This window comes from Crocodylus siamensis, chromosome 9 (assembly GCF_052110815.1).
Source record: "Crocodylus siamensis isolate JL-2025a chromosome 9, ASM5211081v1, whole genome shotgun sequence".
Taxonomy (NCBI): domain Eukaryota; kingdom Metazoa; phylum Chordata; order Crocodylia; family Crocodylidae; genus Crocodylus; species Crocodylus siamensis.
Window position 1 is genome coordinate 53,837,545 of NC_143403.1, and position 25,548 is coordinate 53,863,092.

Here is a 25,548-nt window from a genome sequence, read left to right on the forward strand (position 1 = left end):
TCTGACATTTAATTATGCCTGGCAAAGTAGCACAGATTCAAGCACAGGGGTGAAGAGGGCTGCACCCAAGTACAGTTTACTTGTCTGTTAGGGCACCCCCTGGGAAGCAAGGAAAGAGATGTAGATCTGAAACCTCAGCCAGAAGAGGGAACTAAACCCGTCTCTCCCACAGCCTGGGTAAGGGATCTAACAACAAGGCTGTTGTACAAACAAAGAATAGCAGCAGCAGCAGCAAACCTCAGGTGAAAGAGTATTATAAAAGACCACCAACTCCTTATATGGCTGATGGCAACCAAGTGAACCACAGCTGTCCAATGATTTAAATGCAAGGCAGTGCCCCTCATCCTCCCATCAATATATCTGAAATAAGAAGTGCAGCCTTTTCATGGTTTTACAAACTAAGTAGGATTACATCCTGTATACTGCCCATGGAAAATTGCAATTTTATAGGGAACTGTCTTTGAAATCACAAGCAGTACAGGGCTTTAAAATCAATTATTTCTCCATATATATTCAGATATCAGAAGACTGGTACTTGCTACAAGACTCATCAATTCCCTTCTTTTTTTAACTTCCCAACTCAACATACAGCAACAGTGAAAATGAAGCCCCTGCCTTCACTTGAACTTTATTAGGTCTATAACATACACTACTGTTCAACTGGTCATTCAGCAACTACCGCTGAAGAACAGTCAATATAGAATTAAACCTTAATGACTTGAACTTCACTTATCCAAAACCTGATCCTAACCACAATTTTCAGACAAATATGATAAGACAGTTTTACCTACTTTTGCTAGGATTGAGGAAGCTGCTCATACCAAGCATGTAAAAATACATATGCACAAGCAGAGTATCTGGCCAGCAGGTTTAGAAGGCTACACACAAGCTTAGACACCATGACTGCATAATCCAGAGGCTAACAAATAGCTATCGTAATCATTCAACAGTTTCAGGGACCTTGAAGAGCAGACAGTCACAGACCTACTCTATTTTCTGAAAATAAAATAAACACAGAACTTTTTTTTTTAAACCAGATACAGACATTTAACTGGATTTCATAACAAGCCCTAAGTACAACGCATAGCTCATGTGTGTAGGTACTAGAGTGCTTTTTGTGCTAAAAATAGGTTGAGTCTTGCCAATTCAAGGCTTGCTCAGCATCATAAAGCTACAATGCCCAAACAACGTGTCTGGTTGCTAACCAGGACCCAAGTGCACCAAGGAAGTGGAGAAACATCTGAAAACATTGTGTGAAACAATCATTTTCTGAACTGAAGGTCTTTGGGTACTTAAAAGCTGTCTAATATTTCTGCAGCATTTCAGTGGAAGCCATCCTGTATCCCTTGTTTATGCTCATCCATTCCTCTTCCTCTTCAGTTTAATGTGAATTATGTCACTTAATTCTGTCCTACCCAAGAGCAGCGTAGGGCTGCCTGTGACAGGTGCATCACAAGATAAGCCCTGCACCATCTGAGGACACTATGATCCACTTTCTCTGTCAAACATGCTGCTCTGATCCCCACCCCGTGCCCTAGCTGCCGCTCTGCTTCCTGCTCCCCACCCCCCTTCATGGCTGCTACTCTGCTTTCTACCCACTGCCCCGTGGTCCCCCCTCCCACCCCAGCTGTTTCTCGGCTTCCTGCTCCCCGCCCCGCTTCATGGCTGCTACTCCGCTTTCTGCTCCCTGCCCCGCGCTCTGACTGCAACTCCGCTTTCTGCTCCCCGCCCCGCCACCCCAGGTGCTTCTCGGCTTTCTGCTCCCTGCCCCAGCTGCCGCCCTGCTCGTGGCTCCCAGCCGCGGCTGCCGCTCTGCTCCCCACTCCCGCCCGCCGGCGCCACTCGTGCCGGCCCGGCCCCGCCGCACCCCGCGACCCCGACACGCCACAGCCAGCGGGACCCGCCTGTTGCTTGCCGGGTCGGGTCCGTCCGAGCGTCCCGCCCGCGCCGCGCGCTCACCTGGCCCGGGCCCGAGAGGCCGCAGCGGGCGGGGCGGTCGGGTCGGGCCGGTCCGCGCTCACCGCCCCCCGCTTCCTGCCTCGGACCCGCCGCTGCCCGACGTGCGCCTGCGGCTGCTGCCAGGCGCGGCCGATCGCTCGGCTGCATCGGCGCTCGACTCTAGCGTCTGCGAGTTTAGGCGAGCCGAACTAATCGGGGTTCGGCCCTCGACTCGCCAGTCTGCTCCCCCCCGCGTGAGGCTGTCTGCGGTTGCCTGCGCGAGGCGGGTGGGGCCGGCTGGGCCGTCGTCACTGCCCTCATCTGCGGGGCCCACGCTGGGGGGAAGGGGATCTTTACATCGGGGATTGATTTCTCTGGGCCGTGGCGATCGATTAGCTCCTCCGCACAGCTCGGACCCAGAGAGCGCTCCGGATGATCGGTGCTCGATTGGAAGCCCTGACAGCCGCGGGTGGCTGGGGGGTTAACCCCTTGTGGGAAAAGGCGGGAGTCTGAATGGGGGGTCGATCCATGGGGGCCTAGATCGGAGCAGGCGCCTCCCGCCCGGGCTTGGGTTCAGTGTGCTGAGGAAGGGGGAGACTTGCGGGTTTCTTGTCCATTCAAACCAAAAAGTGAATTTGAGGCTTGTCCAGTCTAGATGGAAGAAGCATTTACTCTTTAAATGAGTCACTCTTGTACATACATAGCTAGGTCTATTTTCAGTCGGATTAACCTGTGCATTTCAGTATGGATAAGACTTAACCTGGAGAAGCAACAAAACCAGACAAGGGGAAAGGGACTGCTAACAATATAAAGGGGAGAATTTGCTTATAGAGTGGTGTTTTAAGGAAGAAAAGGCTCCAAGGGACAGGAAGAGCTTTCCAAGTAGAAGATAAAACAAGAAATTAACTATTGGAAAAGCAAGAATGATACAGCAAAGGGGATAACAGGATGGAGGATTCTTACAATACAAGGAGTCTTCGGCAATCCTCACCAGCAGACGGAGGGCTGCAGTGCTCATTGTTCTTTTCTCCACCCCCCCCAAATGTCCTCAGTAGCTCAGCTCAAAACAACCTCTGGTCTTAGCCCCTGACCATAATTTTTCACAGTACACTATGTTACAAATGTTCTGATCACAACCATTTCATTCCCATGAATACACTTCACTTCGCAAAAGAACCTAAAATATTTTTGACAGTTTTCTTTTTTAATATCAACATATTGATTCTTTTACATGCTGTGAGCCCAAGTTTGGTATCACAGCTACTCTGTGAATGGTAATAGCTGATATGGGCAAAACAAGAAAATGACAGCTTTCCTCAAAGAAATGGATATGCATCAGAAACAACAAAAGGAAAAGACCTTTGGTGGAGACTTTGACTCTGTACAGTAGCCTGAATAAGGGTCACAAATTCTCTCTGAATGCTGAGATGTGAACAGTAAAGCTGTCGCTACTGCAGGGGAAACAGCACATTCCTTAAAGATAAGCCTCCCTTGGGTTTCAACTGAATGCCTGAAAGATGACAGCATGAGGTGTCCGCATAAGGCTAGCACTGAACACGGGGAGTGAAGTATGCAGAGATGAGAGCAATGCAGCGCATGGGATTCTAGTGTTGACCCAGAATTTAAACATTTCTGAATCAACAATTATACCCCAGTCTCTCACTGATTATCACCGTCCCCTTTCAGTTCCTATCACATGTGATGTCATATTGGTAAATACACCCGGCCTTTGAAAGTAACGTAAAAATAGCATTGTTTGGAAAAGTTATTCTGCTTCAAGAGGGGCTTAAGGCAAACATGCCACTGGAGGCAGTCCTGGATTCAGCCTCACCTGTGACTAGTTCACCTTTCAACTTTAGTGACCTCTCTTGAAAACTGTTGGCTTTGAGTCTCAATCCCATCATCTCTAAAAGGTGAGTAATGTTTACTTATGCAAAAAAAGATGTAATAAATACTTAACAAGGATGTTGCAAGGCTAAAAATATTAATCTCCATAACAGATCTTTGGCCAAAATGCAAAATAGAAGGGCTAAGCACTTATACATTTTCACCCTTTTAATAACAATGGGTACACTGGCACCACTCACTGCTTGTCAAGGCTTAGGTTTATTAGTTTCACACTGCATTGCTTTGGCGATCATTCTTTGATAGCACTTTTAAAATCTTATTTCCTTTTTCCTGATGACAGGGTTACAATACATAGGACATGCATTAGTGAGTCAACATCTCATGACTCTGGGGAACATACCCGGCAAATGTTAAGGTAAATGCTTAGTCACAACTCTGCTAGTTATAAACCAATATAAACCAGTTGATCAGTACATCTTAGATGGCTTGCCTTCCCATAAAAGAGCTAACACAGGGCATGTCTACATAAGGTGCTTAACATTGAGAAGACTGGCAGGCAAAGCCTATGCTAATGCACAGTAGACTTAGTCTAATGCACAGTAGCGTCAGAAAAAAAAAGTGCATCTGCGCTAATGCATGGTAGCAACGATTATGATGCATTTAGTACCTGTCATAACAGGTACTAAACTTAATGTAATTACAGTGCATTAATAAACATGTAGATGCGCCCAGACACTTCACCATAAATCCAGATTTTAGCATTCTCGTGCTTGGGTTTAAGGCCTCAAATAGCCTCTCCAAGCCTATAATTACCAACATACAAGTCAAAGAGTTTATCTGTATGGCTCCAGGAACACATCCTGGGGAGAGCATTTGAACATTACAAGATTGAAAAGGATCTCATCTCTGAAAGGCGCTTATGGCTTTGGAGGGAGTAAACCCACTCCTGGCACAGAAGCTGCTATCCATGGGTGTGAAGCAGTTACCTCAGTTGGGGGATGTGATACCACAACTATCAGTGACATCTTGTTGGGGACACAGGAAAAGGAAAAAGCGAGTTCTTCAGAATGAATAAGAGCAGAGGCGCCGTTGTGCTTCAGTCCTCATCACTTCAACATCCTTCCCCCGGGCACCTGATGACAAACAGAAGCAGATCATCATATGGGCTGGCTGGGGCATGACACAGCTGTCACACACCTGCACACATGTACATCACAGTCCTCTGGGGCCCCAGATCAAGTCAGGTTAATGCGGCTCTGCAGATCCCAGGACCCTCCTGAAATGGAGATCCCGGGGACGAACAGCCGGGCCTGCAGGAGGCAAAGGGGGGATCGCGAGCAGCTCCTAAGCACCCTCTGCTGGCAATCAGCTGGGCGCTTAGCACGAAGGGGACAGGACGGCCCGGGGCGAGCCGCGCGGGTACAGCCAGCACCTGCCTGGCTTCTAGGGACCTTATGAGGACACTGCCCGCCCAGGCGAGCACAGCACCAAGCAGCCGCCGCGAACCCGGACCCTGGAGGGGGGCGGGGCCTGCCTCTGCTATCAGGCAAGTCCACATCCCACCCGAGGGGGGGGGGGGAGGTCGGCACAGCCCACTTCGTGCCAGGAGGGGGCCGCGAGAGCAGCCCTGGACTCCACTTGGAACAACCCAAGTCAGTACAGCACTGCGCAAGCGCTGCCATCAGCACCAGGCTCCGCCCCCCGGGGGTCCTGATGACTCCGTGCTGACCTCCACGCAGCCCGGCTGGTGTGAGGTGTCCCGCGTATTAGCCTGCGCAAGTTTCCGGGTCAGGCGGAGAGGAGGCAGCCCGCGCGTCCCGGAAGTCGCTCGCGGAGGGCCTCGCCCGGCTGAGGCGGCGGGAGGAGGGAGCGGGTGCAGCGGCCCGCGGCCGCCTCCCGTCGCGATGAGCGCGGCTGGGCTGGTGTCTGCCGCGCCGCCGGCCCCCGCGCCGCCCGGGACGCCCCCCAACGCCCTGCCGCCCGGCCCCGAGTACTACGAGGAGGAGGAGCTGGAGAGCGCCGACGAGGAGGACGGCGAGCGCAGCGCCCGCGCCCGGGACTCTGACGAGGGTGGGCGGGGCCCGCGCCCGGGAGCCTGGGTGGAGCAGGGGGAGACTCGCACCTTCCTCGCTAGTTGGGGTGGGGCGGAGTGTGTGTAGTGTAATGGTTGTACGTGTAATACATGCTCATGCACGTGTGTGTGTCACGTACATACGCATGTGTTTTTACGGCGTTAAGTGCGCATGTCTAAAAGCACGAGGTTTTGTGAGCTGACACTACCCTTCATCCCCACCTGGGACCTGGTTTGGACCAGCTGTGGGGTAGGAGGAGCCGGGAGGGTCACTGCCTTGGATCTTAACCTCAAGATCAGGGTTTCTCAACCCATGGGTCTTGACCCCAAAATGGGTCACAAGAATATAAGAGAGAATTGAAAACAAACTTTATAAATGGATTTTCCTTTAAAGGAGAAAAATGTGGGAACTGTGGAGAAAAATGTGGGAACTGTGGCATTTCCTCTGCGGTCCCCCCTTGCTCTGGGGGTGGGGGGGGGCAGCAGGTTGGGCGTGAGGGGCACTGGGTTGGGACTGGCCATCAATATTTACAAATCAGTCTTGGTACAGAAGTTGAAAACTGCTGCTCTAGACTCAAGCCCTCCTGCCCCCCCATCAGACTTTAGGAACCCCACTTTTTGGCTACAGAATAAACCCCCAGTATTTTCCCCCATTGCAAAGAACTGGGGCGGCAGCCAGGCCAAATAGTTTTGACGCTGTGGATTTCTATTTCACATCTCTGGGTTTGTTTTATGAATGGTGGGTTGGGGTTTGCGCACCTGAGTGGTAATGTTGCACATACCTCATGGCAGCCTTGAAAGGACTTCATAGCATCCTTGCAACAGCCGGGTTGAGAATCACTGTGTTATTTCCACAACAGGGTGGAGGGGAAATTGGTGTAAAACTGTCACAGGAGAAACAGGAGGGATATGGGGGTGGAGTTTGGGCTGGTTTTCAGTGGAGAGAGGGGTGGTAATAACAGAGGGGGAAGTCCTTAGGTAGTGAGAAGAGGGGAAGAACAGAGGAGTGAAGTGAGGGAACATAGTAAAGTAGTACAGTGGCAAATTACACTGTCAGAGAGATTGAGTGAGATGGCACTAAGCATTAATACTAGTCTCTGTTACATGTAGATGCTGAAGGACTTCTGTGAGGTGTATGCTTATAAATACTAAGCTGAATAATTCCCAGTAGCATTACTTAGCACCCTTAGTGGAAGTCTTGTCTCTGTTGTAAAACATAACAGAATTTAGTTCTATTATTTTTTTGTTCTGGGGTTCAGGTAAAGTTTGGAGGGGTCCTGAGACTTGTAAAGGAGCTGGGGTTTGTTGTAGCAGAGAGACTGTGGCAGGGATAAAAATGTAAGAAAGTCTACAACACATCCCTCATGTTATGACTAGCTTTCATGGATAGTATGAGGATTTTCTAATTTATTATAATTTGCTAGATTTATTCAAGAAACAAAGGGACGAGATCTTTTGTGTCAGCTGATTTCATTTTCTATACTATTAAGCTTTATTCTGAATACTTGTTTTAGCAAACAGGACAGCTATGTGTAGGAAAACATGGATAGCAGCTTGCAATGGTCTGAAGATGAGTGTGTTAGAATTCACCTTTTAGGCTGCCCTAGCATTGATTAGAAATAAATGCAACTAGATAAAAATGACCTGTTTCTTTAAAATGATTTAATGCTGTGTTTTTAATGATATCAAATCTTTTTACACTTGATTCAGATACTGAGGATGCTAGCGAAACTGACCTGGCAAAACACGATGAAGAGGATTATGTAGAAATGAAAGAACAGTAAGTATTCCCCCCCACCCCCCAACAAAGTTTAGTGGCATCTTACTTCAAGTTTTTTAACTCACTAAAAAAGCCAGGGGCAGGTTATTTCTGTCTGAATAGTTCCTAACATATCAGGGCTACTTAGTTATATTGGACTTATTAAAGGTTCCCTCTGTCCACATGCACACACTACTTAGCTGTTGCATCCATGTTCCAACAACTTCAGTGTTTGCTACTGTTCTCCTGGATAGAAAGGTGTAGATGTGACTTCACTGGAGCCATTTATTTCTGCTCCAGACATGAATGGGTCCCCCGTGTGCTTGGCAGCGGACCCGGAAGTGGACCGGAAGCATTTTCTGTCCACTGCCGAGCACGCTGGCCCCATCCCCCATGCTTCTGTGCAATGCTCCATCCGCCCCACCATCTCAGCATTTGTGAGCTGCCTGGTACCTTGAGACATGTAGAATAAACATTTAAAGCTGTGTCTATGTCCAAATCATTGAATCTCTCTGATTTCGATTTGGAGGGTTCCAATTCAATTCAGAGAGGTTAAAGGATCTTCTGATTCGATTAGGAAATTCGGCCACTGAACTGGGCTGAATCTCTGCCAGATCAAATCGGCGACTGAAGCTTCACACAGCCCTAGTAAATATCTGTTCTGTTCTCATCACGTAAAAGGCTTTCCATAAGCATTGTTTTGCAACAGAACTTACTGTTCTCATTTAAAACCTGCACTGCCCCTTTAGTTCTATGATAAACCCAAATGGTTGCTCCTGGTACAAATCAATAGTCTAGATTATGTTTTCTGTGTATTTTTTACTCCAGTGTGTGTTGATCTGCAGCAGGGGTGGGCAGTTATTTCGGGCAGAGGGCCACTAACTGAGTTTTGGCAAGCCATTGAGGGCCACATGACAGGCAGCCAAGGGCAGATAAATATTAATTTTCTAAATGTTTTAGGGGCCCCGCAGGGTGGGTAGAATGGTCTGGCAGGCTGCATCTTGCCTACCCCTGATCTACAGACATCAAGACCAATACAACAGACTTATTATGCCCTCTTAGCCTTGGGGATGCCTCAATCTTCATGGCTCAGTTCCCTATTTTTAGGATGTGAATGTGTCCCTATCTTGCATAGGCTGCAACTTTAAAGTAAGCCCACCATCAGTATACATGGAAGACAAGATACAATTGAGGCAAAATAAACTTTGACCTCCTGCCTTGCAACTCTGTGAATTAACACGGATCTATTCTTCCCATCCTGCTTTAAACACTGGAGAATGCTGCAAATGCATTTAATGAAATAAAGTCTATTACCAGAATTCCTAGGCTTGGCTTGGTGTTCTGTTGCCAATGGTTCATAGTAAAGCAGCTTGCTTCTTGCATTAGCAGTTACCATGCTGCACCACGTATAAATCCTTGTGTATGCTCCTGTGAGATGCTCCATCCGCCCTGCAATCTCAGTGTTCACGAGCTGTGCCTGGTACCTCGAAGTATATAGAAAAAACATTTAAAGCTGCATCTATGATTGAGTTGCTGATTTTCCGAATCAGCATCGAATCTTCAGATTCAGCCAAATTGAATTGGGACAGTGATCTGAATCAGCGCGTCAAATCACTGTCCCCCAAGTCGGGCTTAATCCAAATTGAATGAGGCCTGCTTTGCACACCCCTAATATTTACCTGAATAGGTGGTGAAATGAACAGTCATTGTTTGTTCTACTGTTTATATAATGCTGCCCTTTTGTTACAGGATGTATCAGGACAAACTGGCATCACTTAAGAGGCAATTACAGCAGTTACAGGAAGGTAAGGAGTTTTTTCTGAAATAATAGCAGGTGCTTTACTTTAAAGTGCATCTTAGAATAAGAGCTTACAGCCATCCTTCAGAATTTGTGAGACAAGTTTTCTTTAATATTTTTTCAACTACTAGTTTGCTTGCAATTGAATGTGGAATGGGAAGGGTAAGAAGTGTTGTATTCTTCTGATTTGGGGAGAGCTATATAAATGTAAAGCTTTGTAGTCCATCTAGGAGAATGTCCCTTAAAACAGTTACCACTAAACAAGTTGGTCGTCTTAGCCACATTTGTTTTTCACTGTTATAGTCCAGCTTTCTTTTTACTTCTTTTTTTCCTTAGTGTTGGCCTTTGGCAATGCGGTGCCATTTCAGGGCAGTATTTTTAGGCTGTCCTTGGCATACTGCATGATGCCCCTCAGTTAGGCATGTGCACTAGTGGGAATAATTCAACCACTTTGTCTTTCTCTGCTCCTCTGCCTTCTCTCTTCCACCAAATACTACCCATTCCAGCGAAGTGTAATATGTTTCTGTTCTGGTTGGTTTTGCAGAAGCAGGTGAGCAGACTCTTATTTAGTCTTCCCCATATAACTGTATCTGGCATTTCAAATAGTCTGGGATCTCTAAATAGTAGAACAAATAAGGTCCTAATAGAATTTGGTGACTAATTTCAATCAGGTACTTTACAAGAATATCAGAAAAGAATGAAAAAACTGGACCAACAGTACAAGGAAAGGATCAGGAATGCAGGTGAGTTGGATTTCATTGTTTTTAAAAAAAAGCATCCAAAGAACCTTTATGGCATTATGGTTACAGATGTACTGATTCATTGCAGAGGCTTCCATTATACCATTGCCAAAGCCCTCAGGCAAATAAGGCTAGTTATAATTGTCCCATTGTCATCTTTGGCATACAAAAATATGTTCAGAAGTAGTCATTCATGTGGCATCCAAATACATATAAACTTATCTTCTAGAATAGATTGCATAAAATGCAGGTTTGATGCTATTGGAATGTTTTCCAAAATGTATTTGACTTGTGTTCTGTTCAGAACTTTGTCTGTTTTTTGAGATACTATCCCGTGACAATATCAGAAACATTGGTACGCAGAGGATGTGAAATAAGGCCCGATTAAGAGCTCAAGTTTGCTGCTTTTACATTTATTGTCGCAGTCTAGAATAAAAATGCTGGAGGTGCATCCTTTATACAGAGCCCAGTCCTGGTCAGCTGAAGTCAGTAGGAATGTTATTACTGACTTTTCTTGGGAGTAGGACTGTTCCATTTGTAGGCAATGTGCTTACCTTGTTCTGATGTATGAACCGAGTTATGTCTTTGGGATGTGCTATAACACATCTTCATTAGTATACACCAGGGGTGCTCAACCCTTGGCCCACTGGCCAGATACAGCCCTGGCACTGTTTTTTCTGGCCAGTGGCTTTCTCCACAGGTCCAAAAACTTGGTGGCATGGGAATGGTGTCACTGCTGGTCTGCTCTCAAATTTCCAGACCTGTGGGGAGCCCCATGGGCCAGATTAACATTGCCCTTTTGCACTGGATTGGGTGTGCAGTGTGGGGCAGTACAGGACCTAACACTGGCACACGGGGCTAGGTGGGAAGGCCTGATCTGCCCTGCTGACCAGCCCCATGCCACTCATCTGGTCTGCGGGGCCAAAAGATCAAGCACCACTAGTATGCAGCAGTGATGCACATCTCATCTGCCCTCTGTGGGCCAGATTTAGAGCTCAGAGCCACATTATATGGCTTGCAATGCTAGAATTTAGCAACGGTCACATAAATTGCTGCAGCTCCTGGAGTTGCAGCAACCTTTGCTTTTCTCACGAGGAGCTGCTCATGGATTTGGAAGTTTGGTGGAAAGACAGATAGTGGATTTAGAGTCATATGAATTCAAAGGTCTGTCCCACCCACTGAAGTAGGGGAAAAGTATTGTGTTGCTGCAGAAATAAACTTGAGGAAGCAGCAGCTAGGCCCAGTGAAATTTTTTAATCTATGGTCCTTCACGGATTGTATTTCTAGCAGTATCAGCTGCATCCTGTAAGCTTTCTTTTAAAAAGTCAGATCTGGTGCAGACTGACTTTAGCAGTTGGCCCTTTCTCAAGTTTATTCAGAACTGAGCATTGCACTTGGATTAAACAGAAGCAAATCATAAATTGGTTACTACTCTATGAAGTTTGCTGCCATTTTTCTTCTGAAAACTTACAGAAAGTTCCAGCCTGCATTAATGTTTTACAGAAACTTTGCGTATCCCACAGTTACGCAGAAATTGACATTGTAGAAGTGTAAAATGTGCCTGAATGGCATAAGTATGTACATTGTTTACCTCTCCACCTTTGCTGTATTGAATCATTTAGAATTACTAAAGAGAGTCATCGTGTATCTTTAAAGGATAGTAAAGTGACACTAATTAGACCTTTGGATTGTTTTTTTTTTTTTATCTTGCAGAACTTTTCCTTCAACTGGAAGTAAGTATTTTTTATCATTTATCTCGAAAATAGGAATGGTAGTCCTTTTTGAGAGAGCTATGTAGCATTTTCCATTAGGGATGTGTGACGCTTCAGTCCCTGATTCCATTCGGCCCAATTTGGTGGCTGAATCTCTAAATCCAAATAGAGTCAGAGGACCCTTTAATCTCTCCAAATCGAATCGGAACCCTCCAAATCAATTCAGAAAGATTCAGACATAGATACAGCTTTAAATGTTTTTTTTACATACCTCTAGGTAGCAGGCAGTTTGTGAATGCTGAGATACTGGGGCACATGGAGTATCCCACAGAATCACGGGGGGGCTTCCCAGCACGTTCAGCAGCAGACCTGAAAGTGAACCAGAAGCACTTTCAGTCCATTTCCCGGTCTGCTGGTGACTGGTGCCTCCCATGCCCAAGCTGGGGAGCTGCAGCCCGCCCTCCAGCACGCTCCCTGGCGGACCCAAAAGTGAACTGAAAGTTCTTCTGGTCCACTTCCGGGTCTGCTGCTGAGCATGCTGGGGAGTCCCCCATGCTTCTGTGGGACACTCCATGTGCCCCAGCATCCCAGCATTCACAAACTGCCTGCTACCTAGAGGTATGCAGAAAAAACTTTTAAAGCTGTGTCTATGTCCAAATCTCTGATTCTCTGAATTGGCATTGAATCTTCAGATTCAGGTTCGACCAAATTGAATTGGGGACAGTGATCCAAATCAACAAATCAAATCACTGTCCCCGATTCGGGCCAAATCCGAATTGAATAGTGCACACTTTGCACACCCCTATTTTCCATCATTTAAAATTGGATACTGTACTATATCTCACCTATAAACTTCTCTTTAACGTTACTTTGAAGTAGTTGCTGAACACTATTTTTTTTAATTTTAAGACTGAACCACAAAACAACCATAAATAGTCCCTTAAGCTTACGTGTGACTACCAAAAAACTTTTTTTCTTAATTGATAACTATTCCTGTTTTGAGGATAGTTGGTTAGAGCTTTGAGATATTAGGAAGCATAAATGAAAATTGTTTTTAACACTGATCACACTGAGCTCTCTGCTTAGTTTTACATATTTTCATTTCATCATTTAAATGTTGGCACACTTAAAAATGTAACGTATCCATACTCTGGGATATAGCAGTCAATCAAACATCTTTTGTTAGCATCAACCCCCTTTTCAGCTACAATATACCTTTTGATGTTGTTGCTTTTGTTTCTTACCCATTACTGTTTTCTTGTTGGCTTGCCTTAGACAGAGCAGGTAGAGAGAAACTATATCAAGGAGAAGAAGGCTGCTGTGAAAGAGTTTGAAGATAAGAAAATTGAGCTGAAGGAAAATCTGATTGCTGAGTTAGAAGAGAAAAAGAAGATGATTGAGAATGAAAAGCTAACCATGGAGCTAACTGGAGGTAAAAAATAAGAATCTGTCATTCTACTTTGAAACTGACTTAAAGAAAATGCAGAGAAGCCAGTACACTATGGGTAGGCAGAATGTGGGTTTTTAAGTTCTCTACATGTTTGTTTTTGGAACGCTAATTCTTGGCTTTTTAGTGAGCAAAGTATTTCAGAGTAAAGGTCCTTGGACTGGGCCAGCAGGGCCAACATGTAAATTAAGAAGGCATCAGTGAAGGAATAAAAAATAAGATACTGTGTTCTAATAGTTTCTTTTTTCCTTCAAAAATGAAGACCTAAATGCTTTCCAGGAAACTTAATTTTTGTTTTGTGGTCTTTGATCAGTCACTACAATTCTTAACGTTTTTAGTTTTGTATTTTTAAACTAATTGGGTTATATGGCTTAATTTTAAGGGATTTTGTAGGCACTCTTGAACATTACATCTATGGTCTTAAACTTCTTTATCAGAAGCTCAAAGAATTGGTTCTGGAACATGTTCCAGAGCTGTGCCATGTGTTCCTGCTAGTGCTGTTGTGTTATTTCATGGCATAGTCACCTTGTAACTTCATCTAAAGAAGCTATTTGGGTAGAAGTCTAGGGATTACTTGATTAAAAATCATTTGGGAACATCATAGGAGAGTTTTGTTTTTTTTTAATGGCTTTCACCATTTTAGTGGGTGAAATGGTACAGAAATTATTACAAGTGTGACTAGGGCACTGTGTGCCATCCATGTCCATTTCTGTACCAGGGATGAGAAGTGGTGGTGGTTTTGTAGTGAGGCTGTGCCATTTTTATAGTTGCCTGGTCAAAATTCTTTCCTGTCCTCTCTGAAAGAAGCATGTGAAACTTTTATTTCAGTAGCAGGACTTAAGCAATAATCAGAGATCAGAACGTATAGAGAAGAATCATGACTTTTTCAGCCTGTGTGCAAAAGGCAGCAGGATACAGTTTAAAAAAAAAACGGCTCGGGGCAATAATGTTTTCTTTCCTTTTAAACTAAAATATGCTTACCTATGTTATATCTCCCAGGAATTCTTTCTTTTGCCTTAGATGTGCTACTTTATCCATTATACTCTGAAGAGATGCTCTTTTATTTTAACCATTAGCATACAGTGCAAATTATTTGCAAGTTGTCTGATCTGACAGACTATCTGTTAATTGTGTACAGTATAGGTATGCAGACCACAGTTTCCTTACTTGAATACTTATTTCAATAGCACTCACATGCCACAAGCAGCAGTAAAGCAAGTAAAGTCCCTGCAGTTGGCTCTTCACTGTTGTAAGTATGTCTTAAAACAGTGATTTTTTTGCATGTTAGAATGTACTAAATAAGATGCATAATGGTTATTTTCTCTAAATGTTAGAGGTGCACTGATAAAGATTTTTTGGGCCGATACCGATAGCCAATTATTGACTAGCCATGTCGGCTGATGTTGATACAATTGTCAGTATGCAGCATAGCAGCTTGGAGAGCAGCATCCTCCTGGTTAGTCTGTTGAGGGTTGGGAGGAAGGAGCATGGTGGGGGGCAGATTGAGGCCCCTGTGGTGAGGGAGGGAGTGAGGCTGGGGCAGGTGCTGCCTAGCCAGAGTGGGGCAGGGCATAGGATGGAGCTGGCAGCTTGTCCAGGAGGAGCGGGGGAACAGGTTCTGCCACTGTGCACCCCCAGGGGAGCATGGGCCCCCCCGGATCTATGCAAAAGGCAAGGGCAAGCTGCTGGTGTGTGCTCAGGGCCAGTGCTGCTCCAGCCTCTTCCCAAGGCTGCACTTGGGTTGGGTGGGGCGGGCCAGGTGGTGGCAGCACTGGAAGGCAGGGCTATGGGGAGGAGGGGGCTAGAGCTACAGTGAATTTTGGGGTGCCTCTAGCTCCCGTGTAGATCCTCTGCCACTGCCTGTTCTGCCCTGCCTGGCCCGAGTGCAGCTGCTGAGAAGAGGCCGGAGCAGCCCCAGCCCCTAGCTTACAATGGCAGCCCACCCTTGCCATGTGCACAGATCTGGGGGGCACATGCCCCACTTGCCTCCCACCACCCCACCCCACCCTGGCTGTACAGCGCCTGCCCCTGGCACACTCCCTCCCTCACCACATGGGCCTCGATCTGTCCTGTCCCATCCTTCCCCCATGCCCCTTTCCTCCAGTGGACTTACCAGGCAGGTGCTGCACTTCTCGCTGCGTGCATGTTGTGGCTGCTCACGTGCACACAGCATTTATGGATGATATTATTGGCCACATTAGGCAAAACAATCCGATCACTGATAATGTCAGTTTTCCTTTTATCGGTGCTGATACGATATGGATCGATGTATTGGTGCAGATCTACTAAATGTAGTTAACTGATCGTGTATAGCATGGCTTCCCTCTCATTTTCCTGTACTGTGGTAGCAATTGGAACTGATGTATTTCAGCTATCCTAGTCACTGTATTCTTTTAACAACCACACGAGATGTTCCTGTTTTTCCATTAGGTTGGTGTGAAGTGTCATTCCATGACTACCACCATCTTCAGGAAAAAGGATTTCTTCAGCACTTACTGTTTGGCAGTAAAACTGTTGATATGTGCCACACTATTGACCTAATCAATGATGCCAGGGTTTAACTTGCCTTTAGAGTTCTTCAGGAACAGATGTTAAAAAAGCTGAATAGAGGCAAACAATAAAGGTTGAAAAAATGCAATTTAAAGGAGATAAAATAGATTAGGAGAAATGCATTTGTGTCCAGGCTCTGGGAAATCAGCAGTAAGTGGACTCATTTCTTTCATGGAGCCAGTTGGTATCCTAGGTGCAGCAAGCATAGCCAAGGCAATAACTGACACAATAAAGGCAGGTAGAAGGATAATTAACTTACTTCACAGATGGTGCTGCTGTGATATTGAACTAAAGGTTTTTTTTAATACAGAGCAACTCCCGCACCTTATGGACAGACAGCATTAGCTGTGTTGCTGAGATCTGTCTAATGATGCCTTTTATATTTTCACTTCTTAATTTTTGCACAAGTTATAGAGACTTAATATTTCAGTAACACAGAAAGAATTAAGATGTGAAATGCATGTAGATAGATTTAGGAATGTTGATGACTTTGTACAGCCTGCTTAGTCTAATCCTGGCCTCATGAACACCTTGTCCTGAATTGAAATATTACCCCAAAATTAGAGTTGCACCATAGAGGTGCATATCATATCAGCAATGATAAAACGAAAATTGACATTGTTGGCAATTGACTCCATCCCACGCCCTTGCCCCACTCTCACTGAGTAGCACCTGCCCCACTCCCACTCCCTCCCTCACCATGGAGTCTCAATCCACACCCCCCTACGCCCCTTTTCCCCAAAAGACTTACTGGCCAAATGCTGTTCTTCAATTTCCCAGGCTACATATCAACAGTGGAATTGGTATCAACTGATATGGCTGGTCAATAATGGCCATAAGTATCAGCTCAAAAAATCTTTATTGGTTTACCCCTACCTAAAATCTTGATAAGGGTTCCAAAAAGGTATTGCCACACATGGACACAGCTTGTATTTTCTGACATGCGCTTCTCATAGGTAGGCTCAGTCTTGTGGAAGCAAATTTACTGATGCAGGAAGCATTGAGCTTAACCAAGTTTTAACACGGATTACCTGAAGTTACAAGTTACTGTTAATGTGATTTAGTTAAAGGTCTACTCTTGATCTCTTTTGGCCTGAAAAGTGCTTACCCATCCATCTGTCTTGTTGGTTTAAGGATACATGTCTTTAAGAATAGAGATTGCAAGGTTTGAGTCATAGTAGTCTGCAAAACGATAGGTGAGTGTGTTGGCATGGCTACTGCAGCCTGCTTTCAGTGGAAGAATCAGCTTTCTGTTAATCTATAGTGTGATAGAATGACTTAAAACAGAAGCTTGAAAAAACTGGTTTGCTCTTATGTTGCCTTTTGAGATTGCTCAGCTTGTTTCCTATTTTGCAAAATTTTGTGTGTGACATTGGGCCATCTTGCCCCTGTTCATTCCAAGGGAGGAGGAAATCTTATTTAACTTGTGCATTGTGATGTCAGTTACGTCATGGGTCCAGAGTTTCATGCATTTCATTAGAAAAACAATGTATTAAACAAATTCCCATAGCCAATATTACTTTAATAAGAGCTACTTTGGACTTAAGTTTAAAGGAACGTTATTTAGTTATGGATACCAGTTACAGTGAATAAGTTAATCTGAAATGAGGTACCTGCATTCCGTGCTGAGAGGCATTACATAGACTAGAATATTAATTCAACGAGCTACTTAGGCTGACAAACACGTATAATTAAGATTTCATTTGGAAAGAACACTAGAACAATATAATATCCAGAATGTAGGTGAGACAGAAATCTGAAGAAAAAGTGAGTAAATTAATGAAAACATGCAGTTTTGGTAAGATTGGGGATATTTACTCATAAAACATATACATCATTTGTTGGGGGTGGGGATATGGAAATGATCCAATTCCAGTACGGGCACACCTCGGAGATATTGCAGGTTCGGTTCCAGACCACCGCGATAAAGTGAATATCGCAATAAAGCAAGTCACACAAATTTTTTGGTTTCCCAGTGCATATAAAAGTTATGTTTACACTATACTGTAGTCTATTAAGTGTGCAATAGCATTGTGTCTAAAAAAACAATGTACATACCTTAATTAAAAAATGCTTTATTGCTAAAAATGCTAACCATCATCTGAGCCTTCAGTGAGTCGTAATCTTTTTACTGGTGGAGGGTCTTGCCTCGATGTTGATGGCTGCTGACGGTTGGGGTGGCTGTGACAATTTCTTAAAATAAAACAACGATGAAGTTTGCCGCATAGATTGACTCTTCCTTTCACGAAAGATTTCTCTGTAGCATGCGATGCTGTTTGATAGCATTTTACCCACAGTAGAACTTCTTTCAAAATTGGAGTCAATCCTCTCAAACCCTGCCGCTGCTTCATCAACTAAGTTTATGTAATATTCTAAATCCTTTGTTGTCATTTCAACAATGTTCACAGCATCTTCACCAGGAGTAAAAAACGCAATATCTGCGAAGCACAATAAAGCGAAGCGCAATAAAACAAGGTATGCCTGTATGTAGTTAACTGGATCCCTGAACAGATCATTATGTATAAAACAAAGTAGACTGTTCTCTCAGCTGGGGTCTTTTTTAATTGTGGTTTTTGGGTTTGGTTGGCTCCCAAGCCTTATGATACAAATAATAAATAAAACTCTACTATCTCTCAACTGTCTCAATATTAACTGGTGAATTCCTTGTAAAAATGCCAGGAATGCATTTAATTGGGTTATTATTCCAGATAAGCTTTCTCTAAATCTCATGGTTTCATTGCATGTGATCTACCAAAACATCTCCATGTCATTTTGGCTCCAAAGCCATCTGAATTTGCAGTAGTTTGTTGAGTGGGGGGAGGGGGGTTGCTTTTCTTTGTTTTTATAAAGAGGAGTCATTGATCTGAAGTTAGTTTTCAGTGTAGGTTCTAAATCTGATGAGCATAAAATTAGACCACCTACAGAAGGAAAATATTTATAGCTTCGTGCTTATAATTACTTCAAAGTAGTAAGTTGGGATGAAGATGAACTTCCTACAATGCATGGTAAAGGCGGCAAACTTAAATAATTTTCAAGATGTTATCAATTTTTTTCTTATTTTTTGTGGTTGTTAATTATTTTTAAAGTTTTTTTTTAATTTTATGTTTACTTGTTAAATTGTGTCTGGGATATGGGGCAGTTAGGTTGCTGTTTGCAAAATGTGGGGGCAAAAATTAGCTGTGCAGTAGTTGGAAAAGAATAAAGGCACTTGCCAGCTTCAAGTCCAGAAGATAAGACAGATTTAAGTGAAATTCTTAGCTTTCTTGACTAAGAAAAAGTACTCATAATCAAAAGTAGTTGTTCTCCACCTTGGTACCTTGAGATCATTTCAAGGCTGCCATGGAGTGCTACACTATTAGACCTGTTAGGTTTGTGAACATTATTCACAAGATGAATTCAGAGGTTTCAAATAGAGATCCATAGTTGTGGTCTTTCTGAGTTCTTTGTAAAAGAAAAATTGCTTTATTATTTTTCTGTGCTCAAAAAAAACAAAACAAAGAAGTGAAAACTAAGAGCTAGCATGTTTGTGAAGGGTACCGCAAGTCTGTTCAGGTATGCCTCAGATCAAAAAGGTTGAGAACCATGCATCTATAGCTTGATTAATTTTTATTTTTATTTATTTATTTTTTTAAAGCTTGGGGGGGAAGAGGGTGCATTTTATGTTAACGCTGTCTTTTGGATTTTCATTGCTTCATGGACCTGGAAGCACAGTTGTTCAAACCATACATTTGTAGTATGCATCTTATGAAGTCTAACTGAATGGAACTATTTTTTGAATAAAATTTAGGCATCGGTATTGTTTTGTTTGAATTTGTTAGCTTTGTTAGGTGAGTTGACATGCATTTCAGCCCACAGTGCCTAGCCAAAACTTAACTCAAACTCAGTATTGTTAGATTCCTTTTATCTGAGGATCTCCCAAATTTTAACTGGAAAAGGGGATGGGTTAACTTGCATCTTAAAATTTTGGGGGGAAAGTTATCTATAAGAATAGCTCAGGGTTATACTGAAAGGAGGCCTACTCATAAGGAAATAAATAGCTTAGTAAAATGTGCTTTAAAATTGTCTACACATCATGTCTGTGGCCTCTTATTTCAATAGTTCCTGAATGTTAAGCAGGTTTGGGCTGGACAACATTAATCCTTCAGTAGAAATGCTCTAACAAGCACTTTGATGCCTTGAGAATGTGATGTTAGTAAAATGTAAAATTTCCAGAAAATTCCTTAAAAAAAAAAAAAAAGAAAAAAAATTCCACCATAGTAAATCATTTTATCATTTAGAGTAGTTTGCCTGCTTCCCCTTTAGCACTAGAAGATAGTTTGCTCTTCCTGGATGTGCCCTGTTTTAGCCTGAGGTAGAAATCCTATGTTCCAACCACTCATTACCAAAGGTTTCATGATATATTTGTGTTGCTGCCTTCCAGAGGTTTTCATGGGTTTTCAAATATGGGTTTTGCATAGGTCTTCATTTAAAAATGTGCAGGCTCTTTAAAAAAGTGTTTTAGGTTAAGAAATAAGAGACTCTGAACTCACTTCAGTATAACTTTGTATCTGCTAACTTGTTAAAATCGAAGTACCAAGATGATGATGAAAGCAGGAGGCTGACTTCATTCTGATTTTCTCTCTGTTTTAAGCAGTATAAATTCCAGATTGGAGTCAAAATTAAGATTAAAACTTTTTAAACCTCAACTTGCTTTGGCTGCATATCTTCCTGAATGACTGCTTTTAACCTTTCCGTTGCAATGTTTACATATATTAGTAATAATTAATGAATGGAATGCATCCCGCATAACATAATTTATGTGCAGTGTCTGGAGGGCCTTTAATGTTAATGTTTTCAAAATCAGGATTCAGTCATAGGGATGAGATTTCTTTTTGCAGTCAGCCCATCAATGAATGCAACTTTATTTGTTGCTTTTATTGCAGTAACAGTTTCTTTGATGTGTGCCATGGTGATCCTTGCTCACCCTTGAGGTAAAGGGAAGTTTAATCTGAGCTGTTTTGAACATGTTATAGGATTTCAGCATCTGGATAAAGTGAGAGACGTTGATCAACAGGGGTACAATTTTAGGCTTATTTGAAGATATGCCTGAAATGTCAGTATATTAAGAGCTGTATAATTATGGGAAGCCATTTGAGTTAATTACTTAAGAACATCTGCAGCAAACTTTATACATGATTATAGAACTATAGGAAAGTAGGGCTGGTAGGGACCTCACAAGATTATCTAGTTCAGCCCCCTGCTCAAAGCAGCATCACCCCTGATTATACTGTCTCAGCCAAGTGTCTGTCTAATCTGCTCTTGAAAATATATAAGGATGGCGATTTCACAACTTCTTTATGTAACCTGGTCCAGTGCTTGACCTTTGACCACCCTCATAATTAGGGTGTTTGCGTCTACTTTCTCTCATAGTCTCCAATATAAATTTCCTCTGTTGCAGCTTGAGGCCACTGCTCCTAGTCCTGCCTTCTTTGGGCACAGAAAAAGCCCATCTTCATCTTTTCTATAATTGCCTTTCAGGTGTTTGAGGACTATTATTAAATCCCTTCTCAGTTTTCTCTGCTCCTGACTAAATAATCCCAATTCTTTCAGCCTTTCCTCGTAAATCTTGCTTTCTAGGTCCCTAGTCATTTAGGTTGCTCTGTACTGAACTCTTTCCAGTGTGTCCACATCCTTCTTGAAGTGTGGGACCCAAAATTGGAAGCCATACTTAAGATGAGGCCTCAGTGGCGCTGACTGGATTATGTTGTTGGCTTCTTTGTAACAAGAATATGAGCATTTAAACTACTGGAATGCTCCCAGTTAAGTCAATTTTTCATGTAGACATCCATATTCATAAATGAGCTTCCATGCTACATACTCCCCATCGTTGTGCCAGGCATCCATGTTGCACAACACAAACCTTTTACATCCTGTAGTCATTTGCAGGAAGACATATGACTTTTACATCCTTTGGAGTATAGTTTTGTGTGTCATCTGAAACATTTGTCCATAGTAAGAAATCTTTTTTTACAGTTAGGTCTTCAGGTCTTGTCCATAAGCTGTTACTTTGACAGGATTAAAGCACAGTATTCATATAAGAGCGTCCTTATAACTTCCATAGTAAGTGGGCCTGAGTGTCTAATGTAGCTGCCTACATTTAACTTGGATGAAGTTTGCATACAATTGTAAATATGTCATGCAAACACAAATAAGTGTTCTCATCCTGGATTTCATCACGTGCTACTTGAAATCTTGAGTGCTTCTGATAGCTGCCTACATTAAGATGTGCAGAACTAAGGGTGTCAGGGAATCTAGTCATACAACTTGCATTAATATCCATGAAAGTTGTGGTTGAATCCCCTATTTATCTTAGAAAACCTCAGCCTCTGTGCTTAAATACTTATACTTGTATGTATTTGTTAAATTGAAAGCAATTTAACCAAAGAGGTAGATGTATTTAAGTAGAATTTTGAAAGAAGTTTTTCCATCTTACTACAATTTCCAAAGCTTATTCATTTTTTAGGCAATCGAATAATATTCTGACATGCTCATTAGTCATACTGGTTAAGAACAGCCTGTATTGGTGTCCTTTTTAAAAAAACTGTTGAGCTTCTACTTCATAGGTGGTATTTGATAAACTATAGTACTCTTCCTCTTGTTTTAATGCAGGTCTTGAACTGAAATCTAGCATATTTCAGTTTTCTACTCTTTTATGTAAGGTTTAATTTGATTCCCTTTAGAAATGCTCGTTAAGCATACTGGAAAATTACAGGATGTGAGGTGCATCATTTTTATTTACAATGCTGAGAGATCTCACTTGGGACAAAGTACAGTACTTGGGTGAGATAAAGAGGGAAACGATTTTTACCCAGAGGGCTTTTTTTTCTGTCTTGCTCTTTGTCATTGATTGTGAAAATCTTAGTTCTGATCAAAACCAACTGGTTGAAACTCCATTTGGAAACGAACAGTAGATGCTATTCATTGCTCAAAAAATTCACTTTGAGGCAGATTTAGTCTCTGTCCTCAGTGGTATAGTGTTTCTGTAGTCTCCCTCCTTCAGACTCAGGGCTTCTATATATATTTTGGGTTGACATGATCAGAGTTGTTTGAATTAAATGGTTCATTTAAGATTAGCTCTGGACTCTTAGCCAGATCCCAAATTGAGTAGTTATTCATACTTAAATTCTTCTTGCCATTTCAGCTGGACATATATTTATATATATAATTATTTATATAAATAAATATATATATATATATTTTTAGTTCTGTGCTAAAATGTTTGTTCCGTTTCTGTGAGTGTAGGTCAGTGGCAAATGATGTGAACTTTGCTATAGTTTGGAGTGAGATCTTCTGGAATTAAATGCTTTCTGTGAATTTTAGATGACCTGAACAAAGTTTTATTGCCCTTGCATGCCCTAATTTTCTATGTGCTCCCAATATAACTCTTTCCTAGTAATAAAAAAGAAATACCAATGACTTGTGGGCTGGAAACCTGTTTAAAATATTAATTAATATTTTGTTGGTTCAAGAGATTTTATAAACAAGTCCAGAAAAGTCTGTGGTTCAGAGCAGGTGTTTTTGTCCTTAATATCACAAAAATTGTTTTGTTCTGACATTTTAAAGTAGCACGTTACTTCATTTAACTGTATCTAACAAAAATCTCCTTATTATAGTGTCTTAAAAAATAATTGCCTGATGTGGCATAGCTGTCAGCATGATGTCACAATGCTGCATTTAACTCAATTTCTTACCAATACCCTGAGGAATTTGGCAATTCTGTTGGCAGTCTCAGTATAGAGATACACCAAAGTAGTTACATACCACAAGCTTCTCGTGATCTGAAGCCCACTTTGTCAGATGTGACATCTGATTAAGTGTTAGCTAATGAAAGCTTGTGATAATATATTATACTTTGGTCAGTCTATAAGATGCAAATCTGCCCTGTATTCTACTAGTCTCAGTGTAGTGAGTGCTGACAATTGCAATAGAGAAATCCTCACTATGGAAGAAAGATTGTTTTCCGTGTTTGTCTTGTATGGAAACTTGCTGATACCTTGTCAGCTTTCCTTATCTTCCTTTTTTAGAATTTCTGTGGTCTTAACTATCAGCTATCCATCTTTTTTCCTGCAGATTCTATGGAAGTGAAGCCTATCATGACGAGGAAATTAAGGCGGCGACCAAATGATCCTGTTCCTATCCCAGACAAGAGGAGGAAACCTGCCCCTGATATCCTTGTCTTACAGAACTGGTAGAGCACTAGTATACTCTGTGGTGGTGAAATGCACAGTGGGCACAGTACCTTAGTATAATGACACACAAAGAAAGTAAAAATGTTATTTTAGGGACCTGACTTAATCTGCCTGCATAGGGAATTCTAAACTGTAATCTTGTGAGGTATAACAGATGTTATAACAAGACTGGTCTTTTTGAGGTCCAATCAAAAGCCGATATTTCAGTCCAACTTTTAAAGTATGATAGGTTGTCTTAATTTTGTTATTGTCAGGAAAAATAGATTGTAATTTCTGATATGAACTTGTTTCATTTTCTATAAAAAGGAAAACTTTTAAAATGTATTTTGGTACTTAAATCCATCGGTAGATTCATTTGGCTTCAAATGAGAGCAAAAGGCTGTGATTCAAATAAGTCACCACTAGCAGCTGCTAGGAAAGACCTGTTGGTTAGATTTAGCTAGCTTTCTCCTTCAGATGGCAACTCAGAACTGCCACTTCACATTATGACTCTGTGGAAGAGCAGCATAGGAAAGAAAGATTTAATACAGGAACAAAAAAAGAAAACCTTTTTTTTCCGTGCAACGATACAAAGGAAACAGAAATGACATATACGTAAATTTCTTTGGTATGTTGCCTTTTATTCCGCAGGTACTGTAATCTGTGGAAATACTTACATAGCTCCCTTTCAGTCATGACCACTTATTTGAGTATTTAAATCAGCTGGAAGGGAAGGCCAAGGATGTTTGTTTTCCAGAGAGCAAAACTCCAGTTCTTCTATTTTAACCTATTGTATCTTGTATCTTTGGGGATTGATTTATAATCTTTATATATTGTCGCTGGCCAACTGTGCACTGAATGTCTGAGCCTAGTTCACTATGATTGAAGGAATCTTTAGCCTTATTTTAGACTGACTGGTCCTGCAGAACATTCCTTTAAAAAATTGTTAAATGGGATCTCTTATTTGCCATCACTCAGTAATATCTAGCACAAGTTCTCAACTGCTGCAGAAATTGTTTCATAAAACTGTCTCTTCCAAGTTAAGCTTTGCCTGTCTATCTAAATTCTTCACCAGGGAAAAGCTTAATATTATACATAAGAGTCAAGAGTCCCTTGCTTGATTGTTTCAGCAGTACTAAAAGAAGCAGAGTGTAACAAAAATCCTGTCAGAGCCAGGATCTTCAAAGTGTTGTCACCCTTTAAGCACATGCCTTTTAAAGTGCAGGTGCTTAAAAAATAAGTCTGTCTGAATACTTTTACTTTTCAGCTTTAGAAGTAACACCTAAGGCTTCAGCTGGAAAAACAAAAATCAAAAAACGTCAGGCTACAAGTTATTTTCGCTGTTGGGTCAAGTACTCAAACATCAAGACACTAGGAAAGAATTAAAGGAAAATGTGATTGTTAAACTGCAAAAATTTCCATTGGAACTCTAGAGTGGGTGTTTTTAATAAACAACAAGAATCCTGACTATATTTCAA

General features: G+C 42.3%; 2 protein-coding genes across 7 annotated transcripts in view; one reads left to right on the forward strand and one right to left on the reverse strand.

Annotated features, from left to right (window-relative positions):
* Positions 1 to 5,648, reverse strand: part of TAOK3 (TAO kinase 3) — a 153,864-nt gene extending 148,216 nt beyond the window's left edge. For 2 of the 5 annotated variants that reach the window (XM_090062351.1, XM_090062346.1), the window contains exon 1: positions 1,960 to 2,238. The gene's annotated coding sequence lies outside the window, so the exon portion shown is untranslated. Of the gene's footprint in view, positions 1 to 1,904; positions 2,239 to 4,772; positions 4,920 to 5,222; positions 5,436 to 5,515 lie in introns of those variants that run through there. The other 3 variants (XM_090062348.1, XM_090062347.1, XM_090062349.1) reach the window with 3 other exon arrangements.
* Positions 5,649 to 5,687: 39 nt separating this feature from the next.
* Positions 5,688 to 25,548, forward strand: part of SUDS3 (SIN3A corepressor complex component SDS3) — a 37,074-nt gene continuing 17,213 nt past the window's right edge. For both annotated transcript variants that reach the window (XM_090062354.1, XM_090062355.1), the window contains exons 1-7: positions 5,688 to 5,856; positions 7,568 to 7,637; positions 9,366 to 9,421; positions 10,086 to 10,157; positions 11,868 to 11,887; positions 13,142 to 13,298; positions 23,973 to 24,068. In XM_090062354.1, coding sequence (XP_089918480.1) covers positions 5,691 to 5,856; positions 7,568 to 7,637; positions 9,366 to 9,421; positions 10,086 to 10,157; positions 11,868 to 11,887; positions 13,142 to 13,298; positions 23,973 to 24,068 — 637 coding nt within the window. In that variant the 5' untranslated portion in view covers positions 5,688 to 5,690. The remainder of the gene's footprint in view (positions 5,857 to 7,567; positions 7,638 to 9,365; positions 9,422 to 10,085; positions 10,158 to 11,867; positions 11,888 to 13,141; positions 13,299 to 23,972; positions 24,069 to 25,548) is intronic.